At 38.0% G+C, this 20,884-nt stretch overlaps 1 protein-coding gene across 3 annotated transcripts; it reads left to right on the top strand.

The window, feature by feature from the left end:
• Positions 1-343: 343 nt before the first annotated feature.
• Positions 344-11,118, top strand: LOC148271166 (uncharacterized). Of its 3 annotated transcripts, none has more exons than XR_015825189.1 (2): positions 344-996; positions 10,620-10,657. XR_015825189.1 is itself a non-coding variant. In XM_088241756.1 (2 exons), the coding sequence occupies exon 2, from the start codon at positions 10,726-10,728 to the stop codon at positions 11,077-11,079; it is 354 nt and encodes a 117-aa protein (XP_088097882.1). In that variant the 5' UTR covers positions 344-996; the 3' UTR covers positions 11,080-11,118. The 3 variants fall into 3 exon arrangements, 2 of the variants coding, with proteins under 2 accessions (XP_088097882.1, XP_088097881.1); XM_088241756.1 differs by lacking the exon at positions 10,620-10,657 and adding an exon at positions 10,726-11,118; XM_088241755.1 differs by lacking the exons at positions 344-996; positions 10,620-10,657 and adding exons at positions 2,207-5,445; positions 10,736-11,118.
• The last annotated feature ends 9,766 nt before the right edge of the window (positions 11,119-20,884 follow it).

Raw genomic sequence — 20,884 nt, 5'->3', positions numbered from 1 at the left:
ATTCGCTTTTAGTCAGGCTCTAAGAATTTACTAGTGGAAATAAATCCGCCATTCAACTATGTACGCCTTTTTAAATTTTATATATCTCACATTGTATGCCATGGTAAATAAAGATTTATTATTATGTATTATAAAACTTTCAAACATAAAAATGTGTAAATGAGATAAAAAATCATTTTTTAAAAAACGCGACAACGACTAGGACGCCTCAGTAGCGAGGTGAGAAAACCCACAGAAAATATTGAAAAGAAGACAGTAATTTGTAAATAATTAGGTAAGTAATAAAATAATGAATTTTTGAATAATGGCGCGTAGCCTGAAGCGTTGGTATAATTTACTAGGTTATGTGTTTTATCTTTATCTCGGCCGTGTCAATCTCCTAGGCGCATCGAAGCTCTGTCAACCGTGTACGCCGTCTCCCTCCGCGTCCGCGCGCGCCGGCAGCGGCCGCCAAAACGGCGGCCCCGCGCAGCCAGAAACAAACTCAACGCCGCGGACAAACCCGGCGGCGTTTTCTCGAACGGCTCTTTTTATTAGGCGGCGCGCGACTTTCGACGCGCCGCGGACGGATTCCGCCGCGTCCCTATCGCACTCGCTGCACTAGAATCGCAAATGGCTGCCGCGTCCGAGCGAGAGGCGACATGCGCGCCGCGCGCGGGAGAGAGGGACGCCGCCGCGTGAGTTATGGCCTATTGGCATCCGCGTCGGACGTGCCGAGTGCTGTTTGCTGCGCGCTTTTGTGCCGTTCTCGCGTCTCCGACAGTTTCAGCACGATAGCCCGCGTTTCGGAGTGTGCGGTCCAGCCATCTTGTCGGTTCGGTGCGCGACTCGGCCCCGCGTTGGTGATGCGCGTACGGAACGTGGCAGCGGCGTGTGCGAGCCCCCCGTAGGGGCGTAGCGCCCGTATCGATCCCGAGGTGTTTGTGTTACGGATGGACTAGTGCTGCACCATGGCCGGGCCCCAGCCCTACGGAGCCCTGCGCCACCACTAGAGAGGTGGGACACCCGAGCTTCCGTCTAATTATTCTGTAAGAGCCGCGGCTCTCCGCCGGGACGTATTATTGTCAACCCGGCGCGAATTTTTGTAAACATTACTCAATCGATAACATATTATATGGCATACGTTTCTATAATATTGTCAAATTCCCCCAATATTTACATTACGGCTAGAAAAACGGACGAAATATACCCATTTTTTACAGAACTCAACATTACCATATTTTAATATTGTTTTCCTCGACATAACACACTTCACGTCATATTAAATCGGCGTTCTGATGATATTTAGCGTATGAAATTAAACACACGAAAAAAATCAGCATATTTCTATGGAACATTCTCCCAAATAAACCATTTTTTTAAAAGATAACAGTATTTAGATCATGCCAAAATCTCAATGAATGTACAATCGTTTCAAAGTGACGTATGCCCACAAAAAATCAACAGATGGAATTTGAAAAGAAGCGTGAACGTCCAAACACAGGCAGAATGAATGACATTACATCACTAGTGATATTAATAATTGATCCATTTTATATATTCTGTCGTGCGAAAGTAAGCACCTCACAAAAATCAACAAATGGAAGACATTAGGATAGTCTAACAGGCAGATTTATGAATATTACGTATTGTTTAAAGTGATCATCTAAACCAGCAGACCACAGGTAATGAGCCCTACAAATGCTCAGCCTTTGTATTTTATTTAATTTTAAAATTCTTCCTAATTTATTTTAATATATTAATTTAAAAGTGTCTAAAAACGTCAATGTATATTCTTGTAATATTGTATAAGAGAATCCATTGTCAACTTACCAAGCATGTTTTCAAAGGGAGTATACTCTCTTGAAATACATCCATTCAAGAATAGTACTCAAAGAGTTTACTAGACAAAAAAAGACAATTGATTTGTCTTCAAGAATACTCCATTCTCAAATAATCTACAAGGAAAATATTAATGTTTTTCTAGAACTCATTCCCTCTTACCTTGTGCAGAGCCACTTGCCACAAAATTATGTACAATTATTGTGTTATAAAGCGTCATTTTGAATACGAAATAAGTGCTGCGACAATTTTGATATGCAAAGCGAATGGACGATGAAAGAACGGCTAAATATACCAGCGATTTTATTCCTAAATCAGAAAAAATAATCAAACTCAACAAATTACTTCATTGAGATGTAGTTGTCAAAAGTGAGAATAATCGGCATTAAAGGTCCGTAAATATAGAGGACGCAACGTTTGTATGTAAGAATTGCTGTGTGGCATTCTATCCTCTAAGATTACCGATACAGCCAATCGGGTTGTTTGTTTGTTTGTAAAATAAGTTAAAACCGTCTGTCATATTGTCTAAACTTCAAATATGGCGCCGGCGCGTCGGTAATGCAGATCCCTGCGTTTAGTTCGCCGCTCGGCCGCTCGCGGCGCTAACGTCCCCACACTAGTAGGGATGTAATATCGGCTATCGGAACGTCGATCTTCAAAGAATCGACATCTAAAAAAATTGATTTATCGATGTATTTGACGATTTTTTTATAAAATTCTATAAATTTTTAATCCTACGCGGACACTCGCCTAGGTCATTAGGAATTTTTGATATTCGGGTAAATTAATTATCATTATTTTTTTCATTTTAGAAGATATACATGAACAGAAAATATATACCGTCGGCCTCGTGGTGTAGTGGTCAGTGCGTTTGCCTACCATTCAAGAGGTTTCGGGTTCGATTCCCGACATGGTTTTGATGAAATATTTATTTAAAAATGTGTTTTTACACTAGATTATTTTAGTCCCTGGACTGACACCTGAACCTTAAGATTGATCATCTTACCTTCATGTAACAAAGATGATCAAGATTGCTGCAATTGGTGTACCAATGCAGTGCCCTATGCACCACGCAAGGGAGTGCTGATTGGGGTGGTGAAAATACAAAAGGAAAAATAATGACACACTAAACCGCTTTTCAACAGATTTCTTTTTTACCTTTACAAAACAAAAGTTGAAGGAATCATATAAATTCATCAGGTAATTTAAGCATTTTTAAGATCTAAAGGATAAGCATTCGTATTTTTCACACAAAATATATTTACAGCAATTTAAATAGTTCAATGTTAACCTAAAATAATAATCAATGTAAAGCCTTGTTACATTTTAGCCATTTAGTTATTTTTTTCTTGAATGTTTTGTCGACATTTTCTTTTAAGATCTGCTTAGGAATCTTATTAAAAATTTTAGGAATTTTAAAATGAAGTGTTCTTTGGCCATACTTGTTTACAAACCCGGTACTGACAAGTCTTCACGTTGTGCTAGCCTTGTATTATGTAAATACCTTTTCTGGTAGTTACTGTCGAACCGATACCAAGAAACAAATTTAAGCCATAAAATAGCATTTACGCACAGGCACACTTGCTTTCTTACTTCAATATATATTTTTTAAATGCTCGTCATGATCATCTCTTCAACTTTCCACCGGAGCGGTTAAGAATAATTTCTTTAGACACTTTGTCATAATTCGATAAGAACGAAAGTGTATCCTTTAATACTTAGGGTTAGTTATATACATATATCTTATTTTTAAACCTTGAATATGAAACCTTAAAAAACCTTTTCAAGATCAAATTTAAAACAAAGTCAATGTAGCATTTTTTGCACATTCGTCGTTGTTCTAATATCAGGACGATATTTTAAAATACTTTTTCATAAAATCGATGTATTTATCAGAATAAAAAAATTTAGGATGTAAAAAAATATTAGATAAAAATAGTTACGTAAAAACATCGATGTATTATAATAAAACATCGAAAAACATAAGTTATAATGTAAAAAGAACAACTGAAACCGGTAGACATAGAAAAGCCGGTACGTGGTTACATACAAATATTTAATAACATTTAGTAACATGTTTGACCACAAAGTTAATGCTTTTAATATTAATAATATAAAAAGCGATATTTAAAACATAAAAACCCCGATATTTTTTATTTGAGTTGAATAAATAACTACCGAAATTGTGTATTTTTAAAACTAGCTACACATTTGAAAAAGTAAGTCTAAAATACTCTTATCATCATTATTATTTCCTTTTCGCACCTAATAGTGCATAGGGCACTGCATTAGTGCACCAATCGCAGCGTATCCTTTAAAACTTTTTGTTACATGATGGTGATATAATAAAGTCTTACGCTTCACGTGCAAGTTTAGGGACTTTGAAATACTCTAGCGTGAAAAGACATTTTAAAATAAATATTTCATGTTAACCATGTCGGGAATCGAACCTGAGACCTCTTGCATGACAGGCAAACGCGCTACTATAATCATCATCGTTCCCTTTCCGCACATAATGGTGCATAGGGCACTGAATCGGCACATCGATCGCAGTGTAACTTGATCATTTTTGTTACGTGAAGGTAAGATGATCAGTCTAACGCTTCAGGTGCCAGTCCAGGGACGATGAAATATCAATCATGTCGGGAATCGAACCCGAGACCTCTTACATGGTAGGCAACCGCGCTGACTACCGTACTACAACGCCGACGCTACTCTTATGCATGCATAAAAAAATATAACTTATGAAAAACATAGATATTACAAGATCTTTGATAAAAAAATTATTCTAAATTTGTTGCAACAGAGAGGTTAAACATTTTTGAGAAGGGAATATGGAAATTTAGGCATTTACAGGGCTTACGACCTGTCGTCGGCTGGTTTAAGTGGCCACTTAACACTGTGTAACATTCACCATTCCGCCTACATTTGTTTTTTTTTTTAAATAAGTATTAGCGTTCTTATAATTTACCCGAATATTTTAAATTTTGATTGCTATTTTATACGAGTTGTAAATAACTCACTGTTAGAAAATGAAAATCAAGTTGGGGATGAGTGGGGTTCGAACCCGGACCTTTGATCCGTGAGTCCGCAACCTAGCCACGGGACCATATTTTCTCAAGTCTCCCATCTGTCTACTTTTGTGAAGTAAAAGAACTGAAACCTTTATCGAAGCGCTAACATTTGGACCCACTCAAAACATTGTCGATAAAAATAATTCTGTATTTAAAACACCGCAGCTTCGATGTATCGATTTTTTCGGCTCGATCCGTTATTTTTTAGTTTTAGCGAGTATCGATGTTTCGAAAACATCGATGTGTCCTTCGCATCCCTATCCCCAGTGACGCTTCGGCGTTCGGTTCTTCAGTTGCCGAATACGCTCCGAGCGCGCGGTCGTCCGCGAAGCCAGCGAGAGTCACCGCGTCGTGAGTGCTCGTCGAAAGTGCCCGCAACTGTTTGTTGTTCTAGCTGTTCGCCGGCCGTTCGTTCGTGTGTTCGTTCGCCCCGCGCGCGGCTGTCGTTCTGTCACCATTTGGGAGCACAGGGCAGCGGCGGACTATGAGAGCGGACTCGGCCGCAATCTCGCCATGAGACAGGGCCGCGGAGGACAGCGGAAACCCAAATGTAATGTTGTTTTTCATCCAGTTTCCTCCCTACGTGCGTGCGTGCGTGTGTTTTCTGGCGCGTTTCCCCTTCGCGCCGGCGAAATCGGCCGATCTAGAGCGAAGTTCCAGCGGGAAAAGCGATTGTTTCAAATGTCCCGATCACGCGACTGCGACACCCGCTCGGGTCCGCGCCCCCCGAGGACCGCGCACGGATCCCGGCGTCGAGTGCACGCAGTTTTTCGCTATTGTGTTCTTGTGTTTACGTCTTGACCGTGTTCCGAACTCGCACGTTATGGTCAAAAAAAGATCTTTTGAAAAATGGCACATTGTTTATGTACGCAAGTATCTGAACCCAGCAACGCTTTGTTATTGATAGATTTGAGTACACACTCGTTGATATCAATTATTGTATTTCAAATTACATGTCAGGATATGCGGTTGAAGAGAATTTTGATAAATACGTACATAAACAATGTTATTCTGTCTTGAAAATGCCTCCCGATGCTACGCGGAAGAGAACACTGAATTTCATACCTTTTATGCCTGACAAAATCGACGTTTCGCTGTCCCGTTTTCCGCCCCTCAAAACCGAACCAATTTTGTTATTTTTTATATTGACGAGCAAGCAGGAGAATTGTGTATCTGTGAAGCATGTTTTCGAGAGATGTAACAGTAGAAACATGTTGAAAGGAGAGTGAATGCGGGCGGCTCAGGTACCAGTCCAGGGACTATGAAATAGTCAAGTGGGGCTATGTATAGCGTGTGAGCTCGCCAATATATGACAGTTAAAATTTTATTGTCTTTGAATTTCCTAGAGTTTTAACCATCGAAAAAAAAGAAGACTGCAAATAAAATCAACAGACAATGGAAATTTGATGTGTATTATTTTAATAGATTGTTTATAACAGAAAAATACATAGAGAAATATGCATTTTTTTTTTTAAATAAAAACAGTCTAGTAAATTCGAATAAATAAAAATACGCTTTATATTAACAATATTAATTAAAATGCAAAAATAACATTGAATACTTGAAAAATAAATATTACTGAGTGTTACAAACATAATTTAAAAAACGGATAGCGATTAAAAGTAAAAACTATCTTTAGTTCAATTCTTATAGCGATAAATACATAAACATTATAAAACAGGAGTTATACAAATACAAAAATAATATTGTAACTAGGTGGCTACCTACACGGTTAAATTTCGAAACACCACGCAATTTCTTATCTCGGCGACGCTATGTAAAATGAAAAAAAATATTTAAATTAATAATTTCATCACGTCATGAAGTCGCCCCTGGGTAGCGCCTGCTAACGTCAATCAACAAAAACATCCTCGTTTTAATTACAATATTTCGGCTACGCCATAAATCTCTTTTTTTAAATAATTTCTCACGTCACAAAGTCGCCCCTGGGTAGCGCCTGCTAACGTCAATCAACAAAAACATCCTCGTTTTAATTACAATATTTCGGCTACGCCATGAATCTCTTTTTTTAAATAATTTCTCACGTCACAAAGTCGCCCCTGGGTAGCGCCTGCTAACGTCAATCAACAAAACATCCTCGTTTTTATAACAGTATTTCGGCTACGCCATGAATTTCTTATAAAAAATGACAAAACGTCACAAAGCCACTCTCTGAGTGTCGCTACTGACATCATTTACAAAAACATAATTATTTGTGCTTTTTTCAGGTACGCAACATTTTTTTTAAATACACCTACCTAACCGATAAAATACTATTAGTAATTAAACCAAGGTGTGCTTTAAAGTTCCGTATGGCCAAATAATATTATTTATTATTAGAATATTATTGACATGTAGTTCAAGCATTGCTGCATTCACGTTGCTTTACTTCTGAGAGCTCAACTGCTTTTTTTTTCTATGGTTATGTTAATGTCATCTGTCATGTATTGGCGAGCTCACAGGCTATACTTACGCCGTCAAGTGTAAAAACACCCTATTAAATAAATATTTCATATAAACCCTGTCGGGAATCGAACCCGAGACCTCTTGCATGGTGGGCAAATGCGCTGACCATTACACCACGAGGCCGACAGTTCAGCTTCCCGATATAATAAAATTATAATTTCAATAATGACTTTGTACGGTTTCTTCAGGCTCAATATGATTGTCACAGACTCCTCCCCATCCAATTACTCCATAAGAGAATACTGTACAAGGGCGTGATATACCATTTTGCCGGTGTTTGGACGAACTTAACCATAGTGCTTAAAATATGGCTTGATCAGAATGACAGTTGTCAGAAAAAGTGACGACATAACTTTGTAGTAACGTCTCTAAGGAGTAATTTATATTTACACACGAAAAATCATTCGTATCTGGCGAGTTAATTTATTTTGTTAATACAATCCTTGACATATAAATAAACATAAATGTATAATCATAATTTTAATTTGTCCAAATTTTTGTAGACAAGGACTGGATTCAACTCCCCGGGGAGCTTTTTATACCAACGTATTACAACAGATATTACTCTTTTACTTCTCAAACATCAACAGATGAAAGAATATAGATGCTTAAATAAGGGCAGAATGGTGAATTTTTAAATTTATTTTTTTAGAAAGAAATATTCGCGTTCTCATAATTTACGCAAATATTTAATTTTGAAGGCCATTTTCAACGAGTTGTAAATAACTCACTATTAGAAAATGGAAATCAAGGTGGGGTAGAGTGGGATTCGAACCACGGATCTTCGATCCGTGAGTCCGAGACACTAGCCACGGGACCACAACCTGATTCATTGACAGGTCATAAGCCCCGTAGATGCCTAGACTTCTATATTACTTTCTCTTAAATGTTCTTCATCTCTCTGTTGTAATATGTTAATAAATGTATAAAATCAGGGACAAATTGATCGAATAAAAAAGAATTCATTTGATGTTGTTCATGAATAAAGTATAAATGTATTATTTTTTTGTGAATAATTGTCTTAAGCACACTATAATAGGCTCGTTTTTGCGTGTTTTTAATCAATTTTCGGAAACAGAGTTTCATGTTTGCATGAAAAACTGATAAAATCTATTTAAATTTATTTCAACAGAGAGGGAAAACATTTTTGAGAAGGGAATACGGAAGTCTAGGCATCTACAGGGCTTATGACCTGTCAATGGCTGGTTTAAGTGGCCACTTAGCACACTGTTACATTCACCATTCTGCCCATATTCGAACATCTATATTCCTTCAATTCTTTCATCTGTTGATGTTTGTGAAGTTAAAGAGCTGAAACCTTTATTTATGCGGGTGAGATTCGTCTAATTGAATTATTTCACCTGCATACTAGACTAGGCGACGCCTGAAAATGTTATTTTTTCAATTTCTAACATGTTTGCAAAATGACGTAACCTCGTAAGAACGTCGTTAATAATTAAGTTTATTTCAGTTTTAAATTTGATTTTTTTATAATTATGTTGCTTTATATGTCAAGCATTGTATTTATAAAATAAATTAACATCCCAGATACAAATGATTTTTCGTGTGTCAATATAAATCACTCCTAAAATTAAAAAAAAATATAAGAAAAAGCGTATCCGTTAAAAGCCACTTCGTATCATTTAAAAAATATAATTAAATAATAAAAATAATTATTTGCGACGAGCGCTCTATACGTAGAATTAAGAATATTCCAGAAGGAGCGTAGAATCATATTGGAATACATCGGACTGTGTCCGAAAATCCCCCTCTTTGCCCCACCTTCGCCGCGCGCATTCGTGAAGTGGTCGCGTCATGTTGCCAACAATATAATTCCAACACAAATGTAAGGTGATTTCTCTAAAATTTTGTATCGCACGCGGAAACATTGATTGACAAAACAGAGTAGAGAAGTGAAGAATAATTTAATTAATTAACTTTGAATTTAAAACAAAAACAAATTTTATTTCATATTAAATTGATATTTTTACATCATGTTATTTAATATTTGATGTTTTAAAGATAATTTCGGTCAATTTTCCACTACGGCGTTTTTTAATCCGAGGTCCAATTTTTATTAGTTCTCTCATTGGATGAGCGAAGTAGGTAAAAAAAATACTACCCCGGCAATACTAGCGAAATGTCCATTTTGTTTTCTTCGACAATCTGACAGATGGGAAAATAATTCAATTTTTAAGTAATGCATTTGCTACTTACACATGCATAAGCTAATTCCGCTACGGCGTTGTTTAATCCGAGGTCCAATTTTTTATTAGTTTTCTCATCAGATGAGCAAAGTAGGGTAAAAAATTTACTACCCTGGCAATGCTAGCGAAATGTCAATTTTGTTTTCTTCGACAATCTGACGGATAGAAAAAAAATCATTTTTTAAGTTATGCATTTGGTACTTACACATGCATAAGCTAATTCCACTACGGCGTTGTTTAATCCGAGGTCCAATTTTTTATTAGTTTTCTCATCAGATGAGCAAAGTAGGGTAAAAAATTTACTACCCTGGCAATACTAGCGAAATGTCCATTTTGTTTTCTTCGACAATCTGACCGATGGAAAAAAAAACATTTTTTAAGTTATGCATTTGGTACTTACACATGCATAAGCTAATTCCGCTACGGCGTTGTTTAATCCGAGGTCCAATTTTTTATTAGTTTTCTCATCAGATGAGCAAAGTAGGGTAAAAAATTTACTACCCTGGCAATACTAGCGAAATGTCAATTTTGTTTTCTTCGACAATCTGACAGATGGAAAAAAAATCATTTTTTAAGTTATGCATTTGGTACTTACACATGCATAAGCTAATTCCACTACGGCGTTGTTTAATCCGAGGTCCAATTTTTTATTAGTTCTCTCTTCAGATGAGCAAAGTAGGGCAAAAAAATTTACTACCCTAGCAATACTAGCGAAATGTCCATTTTGTTTTCTTCGACAATCTGACAGATGGAAAAATAATTCATTTTTTAAGTCATGCATTTGCTACTTACACATGCATAAGCTAATTACACGTGAAATGTGATCCCATTCCGGCAGTTTTTCTACACTTAAAAACGACACAACACGGCATAGTTGTATTCAAATCGGGGGTTGCGTACTGCGCGACGTCTACAAAGAAACTAATGGGTCAAAACGTAAAACTACTCGTAAAAAAGTAGTTCAGTCGCCTTCTGTTTGATGCGCGTATGCGGTTTCTGGACTATTCTGAATTCTATGGCTCTAGCATATTTTTACTTTGGTTGTTTGCAGTGAGAAAATATATATCGATCACAGAAAGCAAGATCGGGGGTGACGGCAAAGTCCAATCCGTTCCTTGTAATCCGACGGTCGGGCAGATGTGAATTAACCGCCTCAGATGTCCGTAGGCCTGAGCCGCCGCGGCGCCGCCGCGCTGGACGAGCCGGCGCCCTGGAAGGGCGCGGCGGCCGCCGTGGCCGCCGCCGCGGCCGCCGCGCAGCAGGCCGCGGCGGCGGCGCTGCAGCCCGCGCCGGACGGGGGCGCGCCCGCCGCGGCGCCCTACGGCTCGCCGGCCGCGGCCTACAGCCCGGCGCCCAGCGGCGCCAGCACGCCGGGGCCGCCGCCGCCGCCGCACCAGCCGGCCTACCAGCACCAGCCCTTCGGCCGCCCCTCTAGCGGTGAGTACCCGTCCGCTGCTCTCCCGTCCGTCTCTGGTCATCCCACATCTCCTTTATTTTTCATGTATCCTTAATTTTTAGAAACGCTTCCTTCCCATATACGTGTAGTGATGTTTGATCTTGACCTGAAGCATACAACACCTGCCATTAACACCCTCCACTCCTAAAACTCTCTGAAGAGTCAGCTAGTTGAGAGGTCTCAGATGAGCGTTGAAAGCTCCTCCCCATCCAACTATTGCATATTGAATAAAACTGTCTTCAATTGATCCGTCAATAAGATACCTCTAAGCTTTAAAAATATGTGGAGTATTTTCTCAGTCTTTTGCACATACGATATTTTTGTTCTTTTGTAACACGATCCGATGGTAAGCTCCGTAGCTCAATCACAAATAACTATCGACGTGCTTAAAAACATGCTAAGCATTTGAGCAATAGTGAACATGCTTAAGTTATCGCAGTCGTTAGTCAACGCTCGCGTCGTTTTGTTTTAGTTTTCCTCATAAATAAATACTGTTCACAGGCGAAAATCGGCGTTTACCATAAAATAAATTGCAATATATTGCATTTGCAAAATATTAAGGAGTATCTAATACAAAAAAGTGAAAATTAAATGACATTTGGCTCGCCAACCGCCGGCTAAATGCAATAAATAGCGTGATAAATAATAAATAAATAAATAAAAATAGCAGTTTTGGAATGTTTTCCATATTTACACCGGTGAAATATAATTCTTCCGTACGTGTGATGTCACTGAACTTCTAAACGGCTTAACCGATTTTCGTGCGGTTTTCAGCGAAATGTAGATCTTTGCGCTGCGCGTGTACTAAGATATAAAAAAATTCAATCTAATCTGTAAAACAAAGGAGCATAAATCTTTTTTTCATCGACCTACCAGAGTTTGCATTTGAAGAGAATGTTTATACAAAAAAAATGGAAGGATTAATTTTTTTTTGTGTTTATCATTCACTTTTTATGGAAACCAATCAGATTCTTTCCTTACATTCGTTATAATTTGTTCCCATTTATTTATTTTTACTGGATTTTTTGAAACGCCAAAATAATATTAACTGACAGTAAATAAATTTTCGAAAATCGCATTCATTTATCAAGTGCACCCCCGTTGGGGAGAATAGCCGAGTTTGACATTTGCAAAAAGAATTCAATATTTGAAAATTAACTGTTTTATGTTTTGAAATCCAACCATAAACAAGTACCTGGGTGGGTACCTACTTATCAATGAAAAGTCTTATTCCGAGGTTTTAGTAGGCAAACGAACGTTCGGGCAGGAAAACGTCTGTCGGGTCCGTAGTCTATAAATATTTTTAAAATAACACCAAGAAGAGGAATCTTTTCATTTATTTATTTTTTATCGTACGAAATGTACCTACTACTACTATTACTACCATCACGCCATTTCTCCGTAGGGGTAGGCAGAGAGAATAGACTGCCACATTCATACATCTTGTCATACATGCCCCTCGGTTCTGTCCGCTTTTGACATGACCAGACTTGAGGTTTTGGTTTATCTGATCATGCCACGTCTTCCTCGGTCGTCCCCGTCTCACGTTGCCGTTCATTTTCGCCATATATACTTTTTTTTTTTAAATTCTTTCGTCGTCCATTCGTTCTACGTGACCGAACCATCTCGGAGACCCTTTTTTAATCTTATCAATTATACTCGACTCTGTCATACATTGATTTCCCACACATTCGTCTGAGAGATCGCATTTCAACCGCGTTCACTCGGCTTTCATCATGTTTCACTTCCATACATAAGTGTCGGGACTAAAACTCCGTTGTGCGCCGCCAGTTGAGCTTCGTTTGACATATTCTTATTAGAAATGACTGTGCTTAGTGCTCCGTTCATTTTGTTGCCCGCATTCACTCTCCTTTCAACATCTTTTTCTACTCTTCCATCTCTTGAAAACACGCTTCCCAGTTACACAAATTCTTCTACTTGCTCGAGACATTCGTTGTTTACATTTATTATGCAGTCAGTAACCTCACTGCCCCTTTCAAATATCATCACTTTTGACTTGCTTTCGTTAATCGCCAGTTCGCTCTCCAGGCACACATCATACATTCTAGAGACTATTTGCTGCAAATCGGCCTTGCTGCTTGCTACCAGAGCTGCATCGCCAGCATACAACAAGCAGCTTACTGAAAAATTATCCATTTTTGCTCCAATACCCATACATTCTATCTTGTATTTATTAATTGTCAAAATAACAAATTAGTGGCAGAATTCGTGTATTATCCTATGAGTAAAAAGAACTATTTTCGTCATATAATACCTTAAGGGCGCTTTACACGGTGATTCTATAAATAAATAAATTTAATTTAAATATTAAAATTTGTAATTCAAGTAAAACAATTTATTTTGTTATCACACGCTACGGATTTATTCAAATGATTTGAAGAACCATCTCATCCGAAGAATCATCCCCCATCCCCCATCAAAGATGTTACTACATTATCTCTGTTTAAATCACGTCTAAAATAACATCTCCTTTCTCTTCCTTAAGGAGATTAATCTCTCCTCATTTCCTCTTTCCTCTTTTTTCCTTTTTCCCATTGAGTTTTGATTTAAGGTAATTGTTAAACAAATACGTTTATTTCTATTTTTATACATCTTTAGCTTTTGTATTGAATATGTTCTGTAACTTGAATTATAAAAATAAAACTTTTATTTTATCGGTCGGTTGGAAGAAATTGCCATTTGGCAATAAGCCCGCCAATGTACAAATGACATTATGTACAAAAAGTTAAATAAATAAGAACAAGCGGGTTTTAAGTTTTTTTCCCAAACATCACTTCACTCTCACAGCCTCATTTCATTTCATGCCACAGGACCTGCCACCACACATACGCGTTCGCCGAATTTAGTGCGCTGTTTGCGTAGAGGTATAGTAACCTTTCATCTCGCTGTAGACGTAGCTGATCTTGGCGTAAGACGCCTATCGGCTAGCTCATCTGGAATGCAGAGTTCCCTTAGATATTCCGGAGTAGAGTTGCGCAGTGATTTATACAAAAGCCAACAGAGTTTGTATTCGACCCTCTGTGGAAAACGTAGCCAGCGTAATTCGTGTATCTTGGAAGCATGTTTTTAAGAAATGGAAGAGTAGAGAATGATGTTGAAAGCGGAGTGAATGCGGGTAACAAAATGAACGCACAGTAATTGCTAATAAAAATATGTCACTGGCAAAGCACAGCGGAGTTTTAGTTCCAACACACATGTATGGAAGTGGAACGCAGTCGAAATGCGATCTCTGAGACGAATGTGCGGGGAAATCAACGTATGACAGGGTCACGAATGTCGAAATCAGGCGAGAGTGTACGTCTAAGTCAGTGATTGATAATTGACAAATAACTATCGACGTGCTAATAAGCGACGTGATAACAATATCTCACCATGGTTGTTTATTGTATTCGCGTTCACAATGCAATATCCGTGAACACCTAATATTAAATGTCAAAATATTTACGTTTCGCGATGTATACAACGAGCATATAGATAATACAGTAAATAAATCACTGAAATTACTTGGCTTCATTAACAGAATATCCTCTGATTTTACTCATGTCCGTACAATCAAAACTCTTTATTGCTCGACTGTTCGCCCTCTTCTAGAATATGCCTCATAGAATAGTGGTCTGGTCTCCATTCTATGTCAATCGCATAAATCACATTGAATCAGTCCAACATCGCTCGCTTCGATAAGTAACGTGGATGCTCGGACTAGAGTGGGGTAACTATTCTTACGCAGATATAGAGTCAATGTTGAATATTTCTAGTCTACTAAAACGTAGAACTAATATTGACTCCATATATATGTTCGGCATACTAAATGGTATAGTCGATGTTCCATCATTACTGGGACAAGTAAAATTCAATATTCCGACTCGTAGATTGAGAAACAATGAAGTACTGTTCATCGATCAGCACAGAACAAGCTGTGGCCTTGATTCTCTTGTCGTATTGTTAATTCGAGATAAGATCATCTGGACTTGTTTGGTTTAAGTTTACGAGGATTTAAACGAGCACTAAATAAATAGTCCAGATCTTGTCTCGATGTCCCTTATGTTTGTCAATGCTTCTTTCTTTTTTTTAAAATGTTTTAAACTATTCTTTTATTGTAATATTTAAACCTTATAAATTGTATACATGGACAATGTCCGTTAATAAATAAATAAATAAATTAATAAATGTATAATCCTGCTGTGAAGTCACATGTGTAAATATGGAAAACATTCCGCAGCTGCTATTTTTATTTATTTATTTTTTTATCACGCTATTTATGGTATTTAGCCGGCGCGGCGGTTGGCTTTGGAAATTAGTAAATTAGAGGTGAAAAAGCCAAGAAAATTAGGCCAATAGACAAAAATCCGATTTAAAAAAAAAACAACTTCAAAATGCAACAACAACAACAACAAACCATCACGCCGTTTCCCCGTAAGGGTAGGCAGATAAGATATAACGCCACAACACTCTATTTTTGCATACAGATCTCGCTTTTTCTACATTCATACATCTTCTCATGCACGCGCGCCGATTATTCCGACTTTCGACATGCCCATCTTTAAGTATTTGTTGGATTCGGTCGTGCCATGTCTTTCTCGGTCTTCCTCTATTTCTGTCTTCCTCTATTTTAACATTCGCATTGTAAATATTCTTAGCCGTTCTCTCGCTGTCCATTCGTTCTACGTGTCCGAACCAGCGCAGAGCTCCTTTCTTGACTTTGTCGATAATGCTCGTCTCGGCCTTGCATAATGTACGGATCTCGACATTTGCGCATCTATCGTACGTAGTTTTACCACACATTCGCCTGAGAGATCGCATTTCGACAGCGTTCAGCCTACTTTCATCCCTGTTTTTCCAAGTCCATACTTCGCTCCCATACATCGGGGACGGGGCCGGGACTCCGTTGTGAACTGCCAATTTTTCCTCTTTTGACAAGCATTTATTTGCCAAGGTCGATATAAGTGCACCGTTCACTCTGTTCCCGGCACTCACCCTCCATTCCATCCCTAGTGAACATACTTCCCAGATACACAAATTCCTCTACTTGTTTTAGTCCAACTCCATTCACAGTGATTTCACATTGAGTCATACTTTCATTTCTTTCAAAAACCATCACAATGGATTTATCTACATTCATCAGCAAATGGCTTCCCTCGCATACAGCGTAGACCTTTGTTACCAAGAATTGCAGTTCTTCTTTGTTATTAGCAAGGAGTAATGTTGAAAACGGTTCAGTTTGGGGGTGAGGTGTTGCATAATAAAATTAGTCAAAAATGATGGAAACTACAACGTCTTAAAGGATCTAGGTCGACTTAACTTTTTTCAATAATAAAAAATAAACAGCAATTTGGCAAAAAAAAACGCAAAATTGTAATGTTTAATAAATTTCTTTAATATCCCTTCCAAAATATTCGCCACTTGTGCCGATAAATTGCTGCCATTGCTTAATCCAACTGTCCATGCACTTTTCATACGCCTGCAAAGGTGTGGCCCTTAGTTCTCGCCGCCAATTCTCTTTTATGGCGTCGATCCCCTCAAACTGGATGGCTGAAAACAGACTAACATTAAACCCATCAAAAACTGAACAACTGTGGGTGGCTTCAGCCAGACGACAGAATTTGATCCAGGATACGGCTCCACCCAATGTAGGGAGTACCGCTTTACCCACCGTTAAACTACTGGGAGTTTTACTCAATTCTGACCTATCTCTTGACGCTCAAATTAGTAGAACGATAAGTTCATGCTTCTACCAGCTGAGACAAATTAAATGCTGATGCCGCCCGTCAATTAATAAATGCGTTTGTAGTGTCTAGAGTCGATTATTGTAATGGTATCTACGCAGGTCTACCAATGAACAAAATGACTCGCCTACAATCTGTATTGAATGCCGCAGCGAGACTTATTTTCGGAATCTCTAAGTTCAGTCATATCACTCCACCACTTCGGGAACTACACTGGCTACGTTTTCCACAGAAGGTCGAATACAAACTCTGTTCGCTTATGTATAAGTCACTACACAACTCGGCTCCGGAATATCTAAGGGAACTATGCATTCCAGATGAACTAGCTGACAGGCGTCTCACGCTTAGATCAGCTACGTCTACGGCGAGAGGAAAAGTTATTATACCTCTACGCAAACAGCGCACTAAATTTGGTGAACGCGCATTTGCGGTCGCAGGCCCTATGGCATGGAATGCTCTCCCAGCAGAGGTGCGAGGCTGTGAAAGTGAAGTGATGTTTCGGAAAAAACTTAAAACCCACTTGTTCTCTAAATCATTTGAATGAATCCGTAGCACGTGACAACAAAATAAATTATTTTAATTAAATTACAAATTTAAAAGCTTCAATTAAATTAAATTAACTTAACAATAGAATCACCATGTAAAGCGCCCTTGAGGTATTTTATTACGAAAATGGCGCTAGATAAGTTATCCATAATAATAATAATAATACGAAAGAGTCAGTTTTGTCTGAGGTTTGTAGTTGGGATATTTAATTTTATTGAGCTCAGTAGTTCAGGCTGATAGAATATCATTAAAAAAATACGGTTAAAAGACAGGCCAGCGAGGTTTCTAAATAAAATTCAAACATATTAAATTGTGGTACAACAAAGGGTGTTTTTGTATGATGGTAAGTGTAGAGGTCTGTTGATGTGTATTTGTGTGGGAGTAAGTATTCAGGTGTGTGTAAATGTGAGCATCATTAAATAGCAAGTGTGATCGTATCGCAGCCAGAAACAATGAGTCTTTTTTTTTTTTTAATAAATTAAGGGGCGTGTAAAATACATCAATAGATGAAAAAAAGCATTATAGTTAGAGCAAGAAGGATAGAAGAATGAGTGTTGTGCATAGTTAGTGCTACAGACTGGCAGATGGAATAAATACGTAAATATAAGTTATCACATCATCATAATAATGAATTGTTGATATTTGATTCCTTCCGAGCGGAACGCACACGTTCTTTTGTTTTGTCCGCCCCTTGCGGGGGTGGTATTCGGATCCTTTGCCTCTGATCACCCAGGGAGTCCTTTATTCAAGGCCGTTCTCTCATTGTAAATGTCCATGTTTTCACCAATGTTTTTTGTTAACATATTACAACAGAGATGAAGAACATTTTAAAGAAGGTAATATAGAAGTCGAGACATCTACAGGGCTTATGACCTGTCAATGGCTGGTTTAAGTGGCCACTTTACACACTGTGTAACATTCACCATTGGTCGTCTAACGTTGCCGTTCATTTTTGCCATACATACTTGTTTTACCATTCTCTCGTCGTCCATTCGTTCTACGTGACCGAACCATCTCGGAGACCCTTTCTTAATCTTATCAATTATAAACAATATTTTGAGTTTGTCCAAATTTTTGTAGACAAGGACTGGATTCAACTCCCCGGGGAGCTGTTTATATTAACATATTACAACAGAGATGAAGAACATTTAAGAGAAGGTAATATAGAAGTCCAGGCATCTACAGGGCTTATGACCTGTCAATGGCTGGTTTAAGTGGCCATTTTACTCACTGTGTAACATTCACCATTCTAAAGAGCTGAAACCTTTATTTATGCGGGTGAGATTCATCCAATTGAATTATTTCACCTACATACTAGACTAGGCAACGCCTGAAAATGTAATTTTTTCAATTTCCATACTTCTTCATGGACCAGGTAATTTATCAACAATATTTTGAGTTTGTCCAAATTTTTGTAGACAAGGACTGGATTCAACTCCCTGGGGAGCTGTTTATATTAACATATTACAACAGAGATGAAGATCTTAAATGTTCTTCATCTCTGTTGTGATATGTTAATATATACAGCTCCCCAGGGAGTAAAATCCAGTCCTTGTCTACAAAAATTTGGACAAACTCAAAATATTGTTGACACTATGACAGGCTTGTTTTTGCGTTTTTAAAACAATTTTCGGAAACAGAGTCTCATGTTTGCATGATAAAACTGGTAAAATCCATTTGATCGGAACATGGTCAGTGCTCAGTACTTCCCCACCACTAGTCACATTAGTTTGACAGCTGTCATTTTAATCGAGCAATATTTTAAGGACTATAGTGACAAATTTGAGCCGTATAATAGCATTCACGGAAAGGCACTCCTTGCTTTTTAAAATGTTCAGGTACTTTTCTTACTTATCAATTCTAGCTGATCAATCAATTTACGATAAGAGTTTTGTAAAGATAGAATTTTTTTAAATTTTGTTTTACAAGAAAGGCCCCAACTGGTAATACCGTACCTATAGTCCTTAAAGGTATTGAAAGGAGGGTGAGTGCCGGGAACAGGGGGAACGGTGCACTAAAATCTACTTTGGCAAACAAATGTTTATCGCAGGAGGCTAAACTAGCAGTTCACAACGGAGTTCTAGTTTCAACTCTAATGTATGGGAGCGAAGTATGGAATTGGAAAAATAATGATGAAAGTAGGTTGAATGCTGTCGAAATGCGATCCCTCAGGCGAATGTGTGGTAAAACGATGCATGATAGGTGCGCAAATGTCGAGATCCGCGAAGCGTGTAAGGCTGAGACACGCATCATTGACAGAATCAAGAAAGGGGTGCTGCGTCGGTTCGGACATGTAGAGCGAATGGACAGCGAAAGAACGGCTAAAAGGATCTACGATGCGAATGTTGATGGATGCAGAAAACGAGGAAGACCGAGAAAGACATGGCACGATCGAGTCCATCAAATACTTGAAGATGGACATGTCAAAAGTGGGAATAATCGGCGTGCGTGCATGCATGAGAAGATGTATGAATGTAGAGGAAGCGAGGTCTGTATGCCAAGATAGAGTGTTATGGCGTTCTATCCCCTCTGCCTACCCCTACGGGGAAACGGCGTGATGGTTTGTTGTTGTTGTTGTTTAGTCCTCAAAATTTACCTCGATTAAAATGACAGCTGTCAAACTCATTTCAATAGTGATGCGAAATTACTGATCACCGATCATGTGCCGATCAAATCGATTTTATCGGTTTTTTTATGCAAACATGAAACTCTGTTTCCGGAAAATTATATAAAAACGCAAAACAATCCTATTATTGTGTGTAGAATACAATTATTCACCAAAAAAATAGCACATTTATGCGTTTTTTTATAGTTGTTATTGTAAAAAACCATTTCTCCAGTGCCATAATTCAGAGAGAAAATACGTGAATACGTTTGTATGAAGAAAGGTCGGACCGCGTTTCCTCTTAAGGTTTAACATAATTAAGTATATGTACTTACAAAACTTTAAATTTAGGTACTCGATTGTATTCCAAATCTAAAAATTATAGATATTAAATTTAAGTAGGTACCTCAGTACTTGTTTATGTTTAAATTCCAAAACATAAAATAATAAATTATTCTCAAATAAAGAATTCTTTTAGCAAATGTCAAACTCTGCTCGGGGGTGCACTCGAGTTAGGAATGCGATTTTCAAAAATGTATAGATTATCAATTGATATTATTTTAGTATAACCAAATGCAATGCGGAGTACCTCAGGGATCAATATTAGGACCGTTGTTCTATATAATAAACATTAACGAAATAATACACAGTGACATAATGGGAAAACAAACAATCTATGCGGACGACTTAGGAATTTTATATGAAAACAAAAATGACACTGAAACGACTAAAACCATCAACAATGACGTGCAAAAACTATTGGAATGGACAAACAAAAACTTCTTAACACTAAATGCCAAGAAATGCAATATAATACATTTCCAAACACAAAAGAAGATCCATAACATGAACATAAAGATAAACAACGAAACTCTTCAAGAACTAGAACATGTGACTTACCTAGGACTCACAATGGACAGACAAAACACAAAGACGGACTCACTCGAGTAATGGCATCACTACAA

The sequence above is a fragment of the Micrasema longulum genome, unplaced genomic scaffold (genome assembly GCF_059751315.1).
Source record: "Micrasema longulum isolate JH-2025_06_02 unplaced genomic scaffold, ASM5975131v1 h1tg003052l, whole genome shotgun sequence".
In the NCBI taxonomy this organism is placed as follows: domain Eukaryota; kingdom Metazoa; phylum Arthropoda; class Insecta; order Trichoptera; family Brachycentridae; genus Micrasema; species Micrasema longulum.
Note: the sequence above shows the minus strand (reverse complement) of the source record. Positions and strands in the feature narration are given on the sequence as shown.